The sequence below is a fragment of the Chelonoidis abingdonii genome, chromosome 4, assembly GCF_003597395.2.
Source record: "Chelonoidis abingdonii isolate Lonesome George chromosome 4, CheloAbing_2.0, whole genome shotgun sequence".
Lineage (NCBI taxonomy): Eukaryota > Metazoa > Chordata > Testudines > Testudinidae > Chelonoidis > Chelonoidis abingdonii.
The window spans coordinates 124,109,530-124,122,115 of record NC_133772.1 but is presented as its reverse complement, the minus strand read 5'-3'; the positions used below and the strand labels follow the sequence as shown (position 1 = coordinate 124,122,115).

The 12,586-nt window shown below is 39.3% G+C and overlaps 1 protein-coding gene across 8 annotated transcripts in view; it reads left to right on the top strand.

Moving 5' to 3' along the window:
• The window catches only part of ITPK1 (inositol-tetrakisphosphate 1-kinase), a 237,205-nt gene extending 225,362 nt beyond the window's left edge, over nucleotides 1-11,843 (top strand). For 5 of the 8 annotated variants that reach the window (XM_075065650.1, XM_075065652.1, XM_075065654.1 and 2 more), the window contains one exon: nucleotides 5,034-11,843. In XM_075065650.1, the coding sequence (XP_074921751.1) occupies nucleotides 5,034-5,356 (323 nt within the window). In that variant the 3' untranslated portion in view covers nucleotides 5,357-11,843. Of the gene's footprint in view, nucleotides 1-2,548; nucleotides 2,698-5,033 lie in introns of all 8 variants that reach the window. The other 3 variants (XR_012655830.1, XR_012655832.1, XR_012655831.1) reach the window with 2 other exon arrangements.
• The last annotated feature ends 743 nt before the right edge of the window (nucleotides 11,844-12,586 follow it).

Below are 12,586 nucleotides of genomic sequence, written 5' to 3'. Positions count from 1 at the left end.
CTGGGTCTCTCTTACGGCCTGCTGCCGTTATAGGTTTTCCCTTCTAGTGAGAGAATGGGATGGTAGATCTCACATCAATGAAGGCTACACTCAGAAAGACCTCAAGACTTCTGGAATATGCTGCTCAAACAGTTTCACTTTTGTTTCTACTGCCTGTCCCTCCCTTCTCACATTTATCTCCGGACGACTTCTCCTTGTCCAGATCTAATCCGCCTCCAACAATCTTCTATTCATTGAACTTTTTGAAACTTTTCACTTTTAGAGAGAGGTAAGGGATTGACTCTGTGTACACAGATTTGCAGAGGGACAATAGGGTTGAGGCCTGTTATTTCTCACCTCGGTATATCATTTATTTAAAAACATTTTTGCTGTTAACAAGCATGTTATCTCTGAAGAGACAAATCCACAGTTTGAGAACTGCAGAACTAAGCATATAGACTCATAGACTTTAAGGTCAGAAGGGACCATTATGATCTTCTAGTCTGACTTGCACAATGCAGGCCACAGAATCTCACCCACTTACTCCTGTAACAAATCCCTGACCTATGTCCCAGTTGTTGAAGTCCTCAACTTGTAGTTTAAAGACTTCAAGGTGCAGAGACTCCTCCAGCAAGTGACCCATGCCCCATGCTGCAGAGAAGGCGAAAAACCCCCAGGGCCTCTGTCAATCTTCCCTGGAGGAAAATTCCTTCCCGACCACAAATATGGTGATCAGCTAAACCCTGAGCATGTGGGCAAGACTCAATAGCCAGACACCCAGGAAATAATTCTATGTAGTAACTCAGATCCCACCCTGTCTAGTATCCCATCATAGGCCATTGGGCATATTTACTGCTAATAGTCAAAGATCAATTAATTGCCAAAATTAGGCCATATCTGATAGTATCTTCTAGACTGAGCACTGAGTCCCATTAGGTACATAGAAAGATGAACCTAAATAATCTATACAGAAGCCCCTGGAACCCCATAAGATTGGGTCCCTAAAGCATTGGAACTAATTTACAAAACTTTTCTTAAACATTACATGAATATATTGTCTCATACCATAGAATTAGAATTTATAATCCCTATTCCATGATGAGACATATTTGAGCCATAATGTGTCTTAATTAAAACTATCTTTGGATAGGTTTTTTCCTCAAAAAGCATTTTATCAAAAAATTCAATTTTTTAATTTTATTTTATTTATTTTTATCCACCCTGCTAGATGACCTCTCAAGGTCCCTTCCAGTCCTATGATTCTATGATACAGTTTCTGTCCCATCTACCTGACTTGCTGGTGGGGGATGCAAGTTTGGCTAGGCAAGATCCATGCAAGTGTAGTGGCTTCCAAACCTGGCCATCTGTTTGTTATAATCAATGGAGGTGTATGGGGTTCCTTTAAGAAGGGCTCACATCCTCCTCAATATAATCACAGATGGCAGGATGTGATAGGCCAGGCCAAAGCCTGTGTCAGTTCGTCCCTAGACCTGCTTCCTGCTGCTGCTGCAACCAGATTCAAAGTTCATTTAAATCTGTCAGTTCTCCAAGCCAGTGCTGTGATCTTGGGACTGATTTAACGTAGCCAACTGGGAGAAGATGTATCCGTAGAGGGACCTCATCTGTCACCTGCTTCACTTAGTAACAGTCCCTCTCTCAACAAATTTAAAAGATGAGTGTTGCCTACTGTCTGTCCTGTGCTGCAGAAAACTGGTTGAATTGGACTTGGTTGTGGTTACACATGGAGATCTTTAATACTAGCCAATAGTCAGGTAGCATGTGGTTTTTATGGGCTCCTGTTCTGGGCAGCTGGTAAGGTGCAAAAGGTTTCATAACGCTTGATTTTCCATGTTGCCTTAACCTGGCTTCTGTTTGCCTCTGTGGAATTGTGTATATACTCTTCTCGTGCATTACCACCTGCACATGCAATGTGTAGATTCCATGTGCATTAGGCAGGGGTTGAGTGTGTCAGTTCTATCTGGATACGTAAGTTTTGTGTGTGTGAACAAGGCAGTGACTATCTTCTCCTGTGTGCTTAGGTGACCGCACACAAAAAATGGGTACTCAACTGAATTTGCATGAGTGAAGGTGCTCTTTTAAAAAGCAGGCCCCCACAGCATTTGCAGTATTAGCTTAAGAATATTAATCATTTCCCAGAGCTGTGCGGAGACGAGCCTCAGTCTCCAAAACTAGATCTGAATCTGAACGCCCCCAAGGTTCAGGACCGGGGACTTGAATTCCTGGTTCAGCCCCATCTCTAGTTCTGCGTGGACTTCGTTTTATACTCAGTTCAATGAGGTGACACTGATATTATCCACTTACACCCAGTATTTTCATTCCATTCCCACACAGGGCCAAATTCAGACCTCATGTAAGCAGATGCAACTACACTGATTAGAATGGATTTCAAGGGAGTGGCACCCACTTAAAGGCTTATGAAAAGTATGTCCTGCCACTGTGCCTTGATTCAATGTAAACCCTATCCCAGCTGCTTAAAATTTCTTCAAACTTAATTAAATCATCCTTCCACTTGGTCTCCTGAATGTAAATGTGCAATCTTTTCCCCCAGTTGTCTTGTCAAAATAGCTGCAGCAGCAGTGTCAGTGAACAGCGCCCAACAACCTGACTGTGACCATGTGCAGGGTTCTCATATGCTGGTACCAGGAGTTAATCACTGTCTCTGTCCTATGGCCATAAAGCATTAAGAGCAACTTCATTGTGAGTTTCCCTTGTGCAATCCTAATAGGTCTGATTTTGTTCTCACTGAGCATGTCCAAAACACCTCAAGGAGCTATGGATCTGTTCTCTGCACATTAAAGCTGTTACTATGGAGATGGCTTATTCCCAGGGCATTTGAAGCACACAGAGTAGATTTAAAGGCTAATCCTGGGGGAAGGGTTTACATAAGCAAGAAATCTTAGAAGGCCAACTCTTTGTGAGAGAGATTGGGATTCCATGACTCCTGTGATTCTGAGAGTCTTAGCTAGACCCTGGCTGATGAATAGATAGTGATGGTTAGTGTTGGTGGCCTGGCACTTTATCATTTGAAGTGGGTTAAATTTTTTTTTTTAATGGTCTCAAGTTGCTAAGAAAACTGAATTTTAAAAGCTACCATCTTAGACCATGAACAGCACACTAGTTGCATTATCAAAGGAGCATATGAAAATTTATACCTGTAGCTGTCACTAAAATTTAAAAAAGGCACTATATAAGTAACAGTTAATTGATTCACCCATTGTTTATAAATACACCTTAAAATCACCAAAATACCGCTCTTTAGATTCTGATTTTAGCTTACATTTTTCAGTCTGTAGTAGTATTTTTATTTTGATAGGGTGTTTTTTAAAGGGGAAGGAGATTAAAAATATAAATATTTGAGTTTTCCCTCCTTGTCCTGCTCTACCTTGTGCCACACAATTCTAGAGGTTTTTAAATATATATTTCCTTCATTCATGCTCTCTTTGCTCTGATTTCACAGTGGCCTGGGAATGGATTTCAAATGAAATTTTATAAAATATTAGTTATTTACACAGTAGCCTAGTGATCATTAAAATATGTATATAGCCTTTTTAAGATGTCATGTATTTGATAGATATACTTCTTACATAATTAGTCCAAATTCTTGATCTTATTATAATAATAATGTTACAGTACCACCTACTGACTCTGTGTTAGGCATTGTGCAAACATACATAAACCCTGCTCCCAAGAGCCTACAATTGAAATAAAGGTTCTGACCACCTGCAGCTGACAGTCAAGATATTATGTGTTCAGTGCTGTTTCTTTCTTTTTCTTCTTTTATATAATATAAAGAAACAGTCATGAACCAGGACCTGATTGTGCTAGGTGCGGTACAAACACAGAACAAAAAGAACAGACCCTTTCCCAAAGAGTTTATAATCAAAGTAATCCCCCAGGATTTGGCCAATTTTATTTACTCAGAAAACCATAATAGTGTTTCTGTTAAACTGGATAATGTAAATCTTTTGGCATCTTTCAGAACAAAGGAATCATTCCCATGCACAGACAATTCTTAAATTTCAGTATTTTGCCTCCTCTCACCCTCAACCATTAGACCAATATTGGTCTGAATAATTGCTTGCCAGGTTTCAGGCTTGAAATGAACAATTTGTTTCTAAATAATATTGCCCTGTTGATTTGGCTTTAGCATTGCCCTAACATTGGCACACAGTATCGCAGAGGGGTGCATGATATAAATGCCTCATTGGATTAGGTTAGACAAGCATGAATGGAAAGTTCACAAAGTGCATTTTCTGTAGTTTGTAAAGCCAGGCCAATTGCTCTGTGAAATATGTGCAGTTGGGGTTCGTGTGAGGAATTTCTAGAGGGTGCCTTGGATCAGCCCCTCAGGGCAATTGTACTTTAGAAGGAGTCTTCAGAAGAAGATTTGGAAATCGAGTGACAAGAGTTAGTTAAGGTTGTCCCAAATAGTATGTAATTTAGGGGTAAAAGTGGAATTGAAGACAGATGATAAGCTATAAAAACAAACAACTTGGGAGAAGTGGAAACCAGAGCTTGAATTGAGAGAGAACACAAGTCACCTCATCAAAATATTTAAACAAAAGTTAATTTAATTTCTACAGCGAAGTAAGGGGAACTTACTGCAGTCTCTTTGCTACAACTTTTACAAACACCTTGTTGTTTTAGTCCCTCATGAGGCTTTACGATCAACCAAACCAGATGATCTCTGGTTGCTGAATAATTTTTCCTTAGCAGCAACATAACTAGAAATAAAGTAATGAGGGGAGCAATTTTTTATGTGCGTGAACCCGATATCTATTTGTGGGGTGTGGGAGGTGGAGTTTGGCTTCTGCAGTTACTTAGCATGTAGATATTTAGCTAGCTTATTTGAGGATGCAGTCAGATGTCTGTCTTATGCAATTAGTTGTGTGCACCAAATGGTGCCCAGAAAAATAAAGGCCACTTTTGGGGGGGGGGGGGTGAGAGACAGAGGTCAGAGAAGGGAGACTTGTACACAAGGCCAGTGAAATGGAAAGATGGAACTGATGGCATTGCTTTTCTCTCTTTCTCAGGTTATGAGGGTGTTGCAGAGTTCTTCACAGACCTCCTGAACCACATAGCTGCTGTTCTGCAGGGCCAGACACCAGAGGTGACCCAGCTAAACCTCAGCAAACTCCTGGCTGAGCAGACCAGTGGCGTAGTAGGGGAGCGGACATGCTGTGCTAGTACAGGCTGCCGAAGCGTGGTGGGAAAAGACTCCTCCTGGATTGTGGAAAGTGAGACCAACAGCTCAGTAAAGCTGCAGCACCAGAGACTAGGCTGCAACTCTGCAGTGTCCCCCAGCTTTCAGCAGCACTGCGTTGCCACATTGGCAACAAAAGCTTCCTCTCAATAGCCAGACAACACCGTGGACTGAGGAAAAGCCGTGGGGAGTCAAATCACAGTCCTAGAATCAGAGCAGGCTGTAACAAATTTCTATTGATTTAACACGATTTGTTGATGAAATTATCTGAAAAGGAGTGGGGAAGAAAAATTATCTGGATACGTTTCATCAGATTCCAGTTGCAAATCTGTAGTGAGCTTGCACATGCTTGTGTTTTTAACACTAGACCTTAATGTGGGAGGGTTGCTTTTGCGTTTTGTTTTAGATTTTATTTGTAATCACCAGTGACCAGCATTTTAAAATCAGACCTCATGGAACCAGAAAGAATTATAGTTGACATGGCGTGCTTGATAATGCTAGAGATTTTCACCTTTCCAGAGTACTTCCCATTCCCTCTTTCCAGCTGGACCCTTGAAAAGAACATTTAAAAAAGCTTCAGTATCAGCAGAACATGTGTGCCCAGAGCTTCATTGGCAACTTGCTGAGGGCAGTAGGGCTGCACCTTATTTGATGGATCAAAACATATTGCAGCTGCCCTCCTGTTTAAAACTGAGGTGGAGACTGCAGTTCCAACTCTGGGGTTCTCTTCCTTGAACCAAGTTGTTTAAGATAAAGGAAGCTTCAAATTGTATTTCGCCACAAGAATGCTACCATGGCAGTAAAGACTCTTTTCTGATCCAGCAAGGCTTGAGTTTTAAAAGCAAAGGGTGCATACTACTAGTGGGAGCTGGGTGTCTTGGTAGATAAAACACTGCTCTTTGTACTTTTGGCTGCCCATAAGACCCTAAAGTTTATTCTTTAGCCGAGAAAATAATTGTCCTTCCATTTCACTCAGACAAAGTATAGGAATGCTTTTGCTAAAGGGCTAGCAAACGGATCCACTTCACATCCTGTAAATACATGTGTAATTCACATTTGTAGCCACTATTCTCCATTAATACATGGCTATGCATAAATCATTGCTCTCAACAGTGATTGAACAGGAGCAAAATTGGAGTGAGCAGGGTTTTGTGTAAGTTAGTGATTTGTCACAGTTTTTCTGATATAGAGACTGTTACTATCTGGGACTGCCAGAGGAGGCTACGCAGGTAAATTACAAGAGTAGTGGGTGTACTCGTTTGTGAACTATAGCACAGTCTGATCATACATTACAGTTGAGATACCGTAGCAAAACTAAAATGTATGTTCTCTTCCTGCAACATGGCAGCATCTTCTATCCTTTTAAATTTCCTGCAGCTTTTGTCAATTGTGAACACTAAATTGGAAGTAACTGAATCAGTCAATGCTGTAAAAGCAGGTTTCTAGCATACACATTATTTTTGTGGGGCTCATGGCCTTTCCATCTTTAAGAAATTCCTAAAATATGTTCACGGAGATGCTATTACTAAAGCTTCACCTTAGTTAAGCTCTGGGATGTGACAATTCCATGTTTTCCTATGTTAAGCGTTTATAGAGCATGCATCACCATAACACCATAGCGTCAATTATTCTAGAATCTGATAGCCAATGTGGAGGGAAGGAGCAGGTAGGGGATGTAACACAACCTTAGGATAGTGGAGGTAGCCAGAGCAGGAAGACGGGAGGGAGGAGTGAGCCAAACCATTTGAAAAATGCTCACTGCTATATGATGGTGGCCATCCCTCATGGAGAAGTTCTGTAGGGTCCTGTAAAAATCACTCTTAACCTTTCTATAGGGTTTTATTAGGGGAGAGGCTATCAATTTCTGTTAAATTCTACAAGACTGTTCCATAAGGAATGTCATTTGTTTTGGGGATTTTGGAGTCAGATTTGTATGAAACACGAATACAGCAAAGTTCCTGGATTTGTGTGCAAATCCATTCTGAACTGGGCACCTGTCATAACCCTAGTATGCATAGAGGCTGTTGAATAATTGCTTAATCCCATCATTTACTGCATGTTGTAGGTCCCAGGTGGCAGGGGTGGGAGTGAGGAGGACAACTGTAGTTATGGACTTAAAACAATGTTCATGATTGACCAAACCTTTCCTAGAGCCAAGACTGAAATAAAATAGACATCTAAAGAGGTTTTTTTAGATCTTTTTTTGTTTCAAGTAAAACAAAGATGCCTCAGGAAGGAACCCACCAGTGTGTATTTTTGTATGGTACTCTTGTGTAACTGGTGGGTGGAATGTTTATAGATTTGCCATTTGCTTCCTTTATTAATATGGAAAAAATTTAATGGGTGGTGGTGGGAGGAAAAGAGGCGATGCTTAATATGGTTTAGTAGCACCAGACCTTTCAAACTAACTGTGTTTACGTGAATCAGAGTGTTGGATCCAGTTAAAAATGTCTGTATGCTGTTTCCTAGTTATAACATTGAATAAGAATTTATTTTCCCTGGCTACCTTCTGAATTTTGGTTGGCCTATTTTGCACTGCTTTATTTCTCCAAAATAAACTACTGAAATACAATTGTGCATTTTACACTTGTTTACAAATGATTGTTAAAAAGTTTATTTTGTAGTTCTCTGAAACCTTACAAGATACTTTACCTATTTAAGTATAATCCAGATCTTGGCAATAATTAGAAAATAAGCTTAGTTCACTAGCATGATCCCTGGCAGGGTCTTTCCAAAATTCTATAATTTATTTTTATTTATCTAGTTTATTGGTATTGCTTTAATTTACTAGGCACAAATATCATGCAAATATTCTTTAATGGCATAGCATTACAATGGGATTTCCAGACAGCTGCATGTAGCTACAATTTCAAGTAGCTACAATCATGATATGTTTCTTCAGATTGACTCACACAGTAGAATTTTGCTAATTCACATGAACAGCTGGGAGACCAATGATGAACTATTGAAATTTGTGTTCATGTATGAAGCACACGAACAAATGCAGCAACAAAGGAAACAAACCATCCAAGATTACTTCACTGTAAAGACATTCAAGCATGTGCTCAACTTTAAGCATGTGTTTAAGTCCATCCCTATTCTGAAAAACACTTAAACACATGCATAACTTTAAACAAGTGCTTAAGTGCTTTGCTGAATCTGTACCTTATTTGGCAAGTGTAGACGAGCTTTAGTTATGATGTTGCTTCATAGTAAACTAGTTAATATTCTATAATGTATTTTATAAAAGTAATGAAGTTTTAGTAATATTAGACCTCACTATAGTGTCCTTGCTATTAAAACTTTCCTGAGAATCAGGGAGAGACTACCGTTTTGTGTATGTGAATTGTAGGATGTGTGAATTAGTGAGATTCTGCTGTGGTTTCAGATGTTTACATACTTATCATTGTATGGATTGATATCATTTCCACAGTAATTAGAATGGTCAAGCGTTACCCAAAATGGCCAAATTCTGTCCTGTTCACTTTTGTAAATCTGCGGTGACACTATTAACTTCATTGGCCTTTCTCCACATTTACTCTGGTTTAAATGGAGCAGAATTGACTGTGAAGGTCAAAGTCTTGATCCTGTTGAATCCAATTATAGTTTCACAATTGAAAGATCCAAGATTTGCCTTTATGTAGCGAATACTTGCATGGTATTAGAGTAGCCTGTAATGGAAAGCTGTTACCATTTATCCATCTATCCACCCAACCGGCTTGCTTTGCCAAATTATGCTTTGATTTGTAATGGTAAATCATTCAAAAGTTACACACTGCTTTATTCAGAGCGCAGTTTTAAAATGCAACCTAACTGTGATGATGATCAGTGGTTATGGGTAGTGAAATAGAACATACACTTGGACTATGGCATTTTTCCTTTTTGTTTTATCCACATCCACATCTGGGGATACAAAACCTGTGTGCGTTAGATGCTGACTGACTGGGCTGGCTGGCTTATAGGATGCCTCTTGTAGCTCATAGACTGTTGATTTGTAAATCTAGGCTTTTTAAAAACCTGAATGACAAAGTGGTTCAAAGATCCCAGTTCTAAATGCATGTGCACTTGTATGTAGGAGATCTGTTAGATTTTGGTGTAATCTGCAGCAGGTTGCAGAAACAAAACCACTGATAAGGTGTTTTTCCATTTGTTTCATTTTCTTTTAAGTAGGTGAATACACATTAAGAGCCTGACTCTAAGGGCTAGTCTACACTGGCAATGTGAAAACCACCTCCACAAGAGGTGTAGCTACCAGCACTGGGAGCACATCTCCCATCGTTGTCCACTATCTGCACTGGCGCTTTACAGCGCTGAAACTTGCTGCGCTCCGGTGTGTGTGTGTGTTTTCACACCCCTGAACGAGAAAGTTGCAGCGCTGCAAAGTGCCAGTGTAGATAAGCCCTGAGACTTCAGTGAGTTGCAGGGGCTAAGGATCTCACAAGGTAAACCCCAAAATTCTTCAGATAATTTAGGACTGTATCATGAAACATGCAATTGGCGTTTTGCACAGAAATCAGTATCAGGATACAGCCAAAAGGCAACAGAGTAAAACTGGCCAAAAACTTTAGATGTCTCTGGAAAAAATAATCTTTGATCCTTTCCAGACTTCTCAGTTTTCAGGCAAACATTTGCTTCACAAATTGTGTGAGTGGTAGTAGTGTCAAGTGGATCTGTTTTTTTGTTTATTTTTCAAACTAGCTAGCAGCTCTGAGCCTGTAGAGCTGTGCAGAAAATCTTGGTGGTGGTTTTTTTGTTTTTTTTAATAAATAAACTCTAGTACATAGTTTGTCACAATTACCCCTGTGCCCACTTGCAGCAATTTACTTGCATTACCTTTGCTAATTTTCTTTTCTTTTTCCCCTCCCTTTTTAGTAACTGCTGTATTGTTTTATAGTCTTTACATGTAAATTATGCACAGTATTGCAATACTTTTTAAAAATTAGAAATTGACGAAAACGTTCAGTGTAGATTACAATGTTTCCTTTAATCTCCTTTTACACACACTCTCACTTTCTCTCTCTTCCAGATTAGTTTAATTTTATTTGTACCTGCTGCTTTAATACCAGGATCATAAGGATGTACTCAGCAGAATAGATCCTTTTGCACCTTTGTTTCCCCACCCACTCGATGGATCCCACTGGATGGAAAGCTAAACTCATGACTGCATGTGTCTGTTTATATCTCTGCTAGATTCAACAAGCTCTCGTGTGGTTAGAGTTTTAAAATACATTTAAGTGAATCTGGTTCTAAATAGTGCAGTGAAATCTATAGTAGAGTAGAGTGAACGTTACGGAATATTCCAGCACATAACAATGTTTTGGTTGCTGTTTGATTTATACTGAACCTCTGCTTGCTGTGAAGCTTTTGTGTAGTGGGAAGACAACGACGTCACTGTAAGAAGATTGTGTGTGTGTGTGTCTGAGAGAGAGAGAGAGAGAGACAGAGATAATCTGATGGTGTCATGTGTACTTGCAACTGTGGCTTGAGCCAATTTGTCATTTGCACAAGGAGGGATGGTGAATAACAAGAATCCAAATCCCTTCGCTGGCTTGGAGCTCCTGATGGGCTGTTTCATTGGTGCCCTGGAAAACTCCAGAATCAGCCATAATTGCTAATGATAGAGCTCATAGAAATCAGGTCTTCCTGGTAATCCTTTTAAGGAAATCCATATTGTATTTTCTTTATCTTCCATTCCTTCTACAGTAGTTTTCAGATATAAATTAATTTAACAATATTGTATGTGAAAAGGCATATATATCTAAACATATATTAAAATGATAAAAGGGCGCATCTATGTAAGTATAAAATAGTGACTCCTATGTTTGAGATATTAGCAGCCCAAAAGAATGAGAGAGTTGTTTATCTCTTGTAAAAAGTCAGCGCTGTTAAAAAAACAAACAAAAAAATGTATTAGATGTATTTTTTTAATTATTTATTTCTTTAGATCATTTATTTGGTATTTTACATGGCTCCTGCATATCCCTGTGAGAACCACACGTCCCACTGAAATGCAGTCATTCTCCTTGCAAATAATCTCGTAAAATCCTACAGCTTTAAAGAAATATCACTTCATGTGTGAATGGAGTTGTATATCCCCTTTGTTGTGCTCTTAGGCATGTTTAAAATTCAGTGTCTCCAGTCCAAAGCCGCCAGTTTTGGGGACCATTTTTTTTTTTTTTTTTTTTTGGTGCGGAGTTTCACAAGTACAGTAATGTCCACACATGAACCCGCTTTGTGGTGTTAACAAGTATATTTTTGTGATTTGCTTCAGTCCTGTTCACAAATGACATGAAATATAAAACCAGTTTTGTACTTAATTTGTATATAAAATATATAAAAGAGAAAAATCCATGGCTTACTGTAAAAGCCAAAAGTATTTACTCTTTGGCTTTTTACTTATACTGCATGACTGAAAACATGTGATGATGACAATGAAGATGGTGCTTTGTTCTCTCTGGTACCATTTATTTCAGTGGCAACTTACCCCTTTTCCTCATTTGCCAAGCACCTGTGATGGACACTATTTTGATTTTAACAGTAGAATAATATGCAGTACATATTGTATTGTTGTTTCTGTAACTGTTTTGGAGACACAACTGTCCCTTTCCAACACATAATGAAATAAATGCCTTACAACATCTTATTTTGCATTCTATTAATGAGTGGGAAGGGGGAAAGGTGGTTATGGGAAACTCACCTGCAGGATTTTGGATTCCACATCTAATATTGTCCTCTTCCCTTTCCAAACTTCCAGTTATTTTGATTGATAATTGTGGACCTACTTGTATTGCCATTGCTAATGAGGGAGGTTTTTCCCCTCAGTGACACTGGTGGGAAAGTAGGATATGCATCAAACTTCACTGAGGTTTGGCCCTCAATACAGTCGGAGCCGTGTTAGCTACAACTTTGTTTATGGTTGGTGATTGGTAGTGCTTTAGTGTTGTTTTCCCTGGATTGTAATAGAGATGAAACTTGTGGTCTGAGAAGCCTGTTATTAAATTCTGCTGGGCATTAAGTAATGAATAGCACAATTTGGCCAGCAGAACAAAATCCCTGTCCGTGATGGCAGGGACGTTACAACATTGCTAAGCAGCAAACACTATTTAAACACAGGTCTTGTTACAAGCATGAACAGGGCCTGCCTGAAATAAAATATGTGGCTTATTTCCTTGTGTACTTTTCACTTTATTCTATAAGCCTGGGCTCCTTAATTGGTGAATTAATGGGATACTGTCCAGTACAAATGAGCATTTACCAACAGCCCCACACTGTTGTCTGAGTTTACCTCCATTTCTTCTTATCCTTAACACTGGGTATTCTTAACTCATCTGTGGCAACAGTCAGCAAATAATGACTTTTTTTTGTTTTCTAGTATAGCTTAAA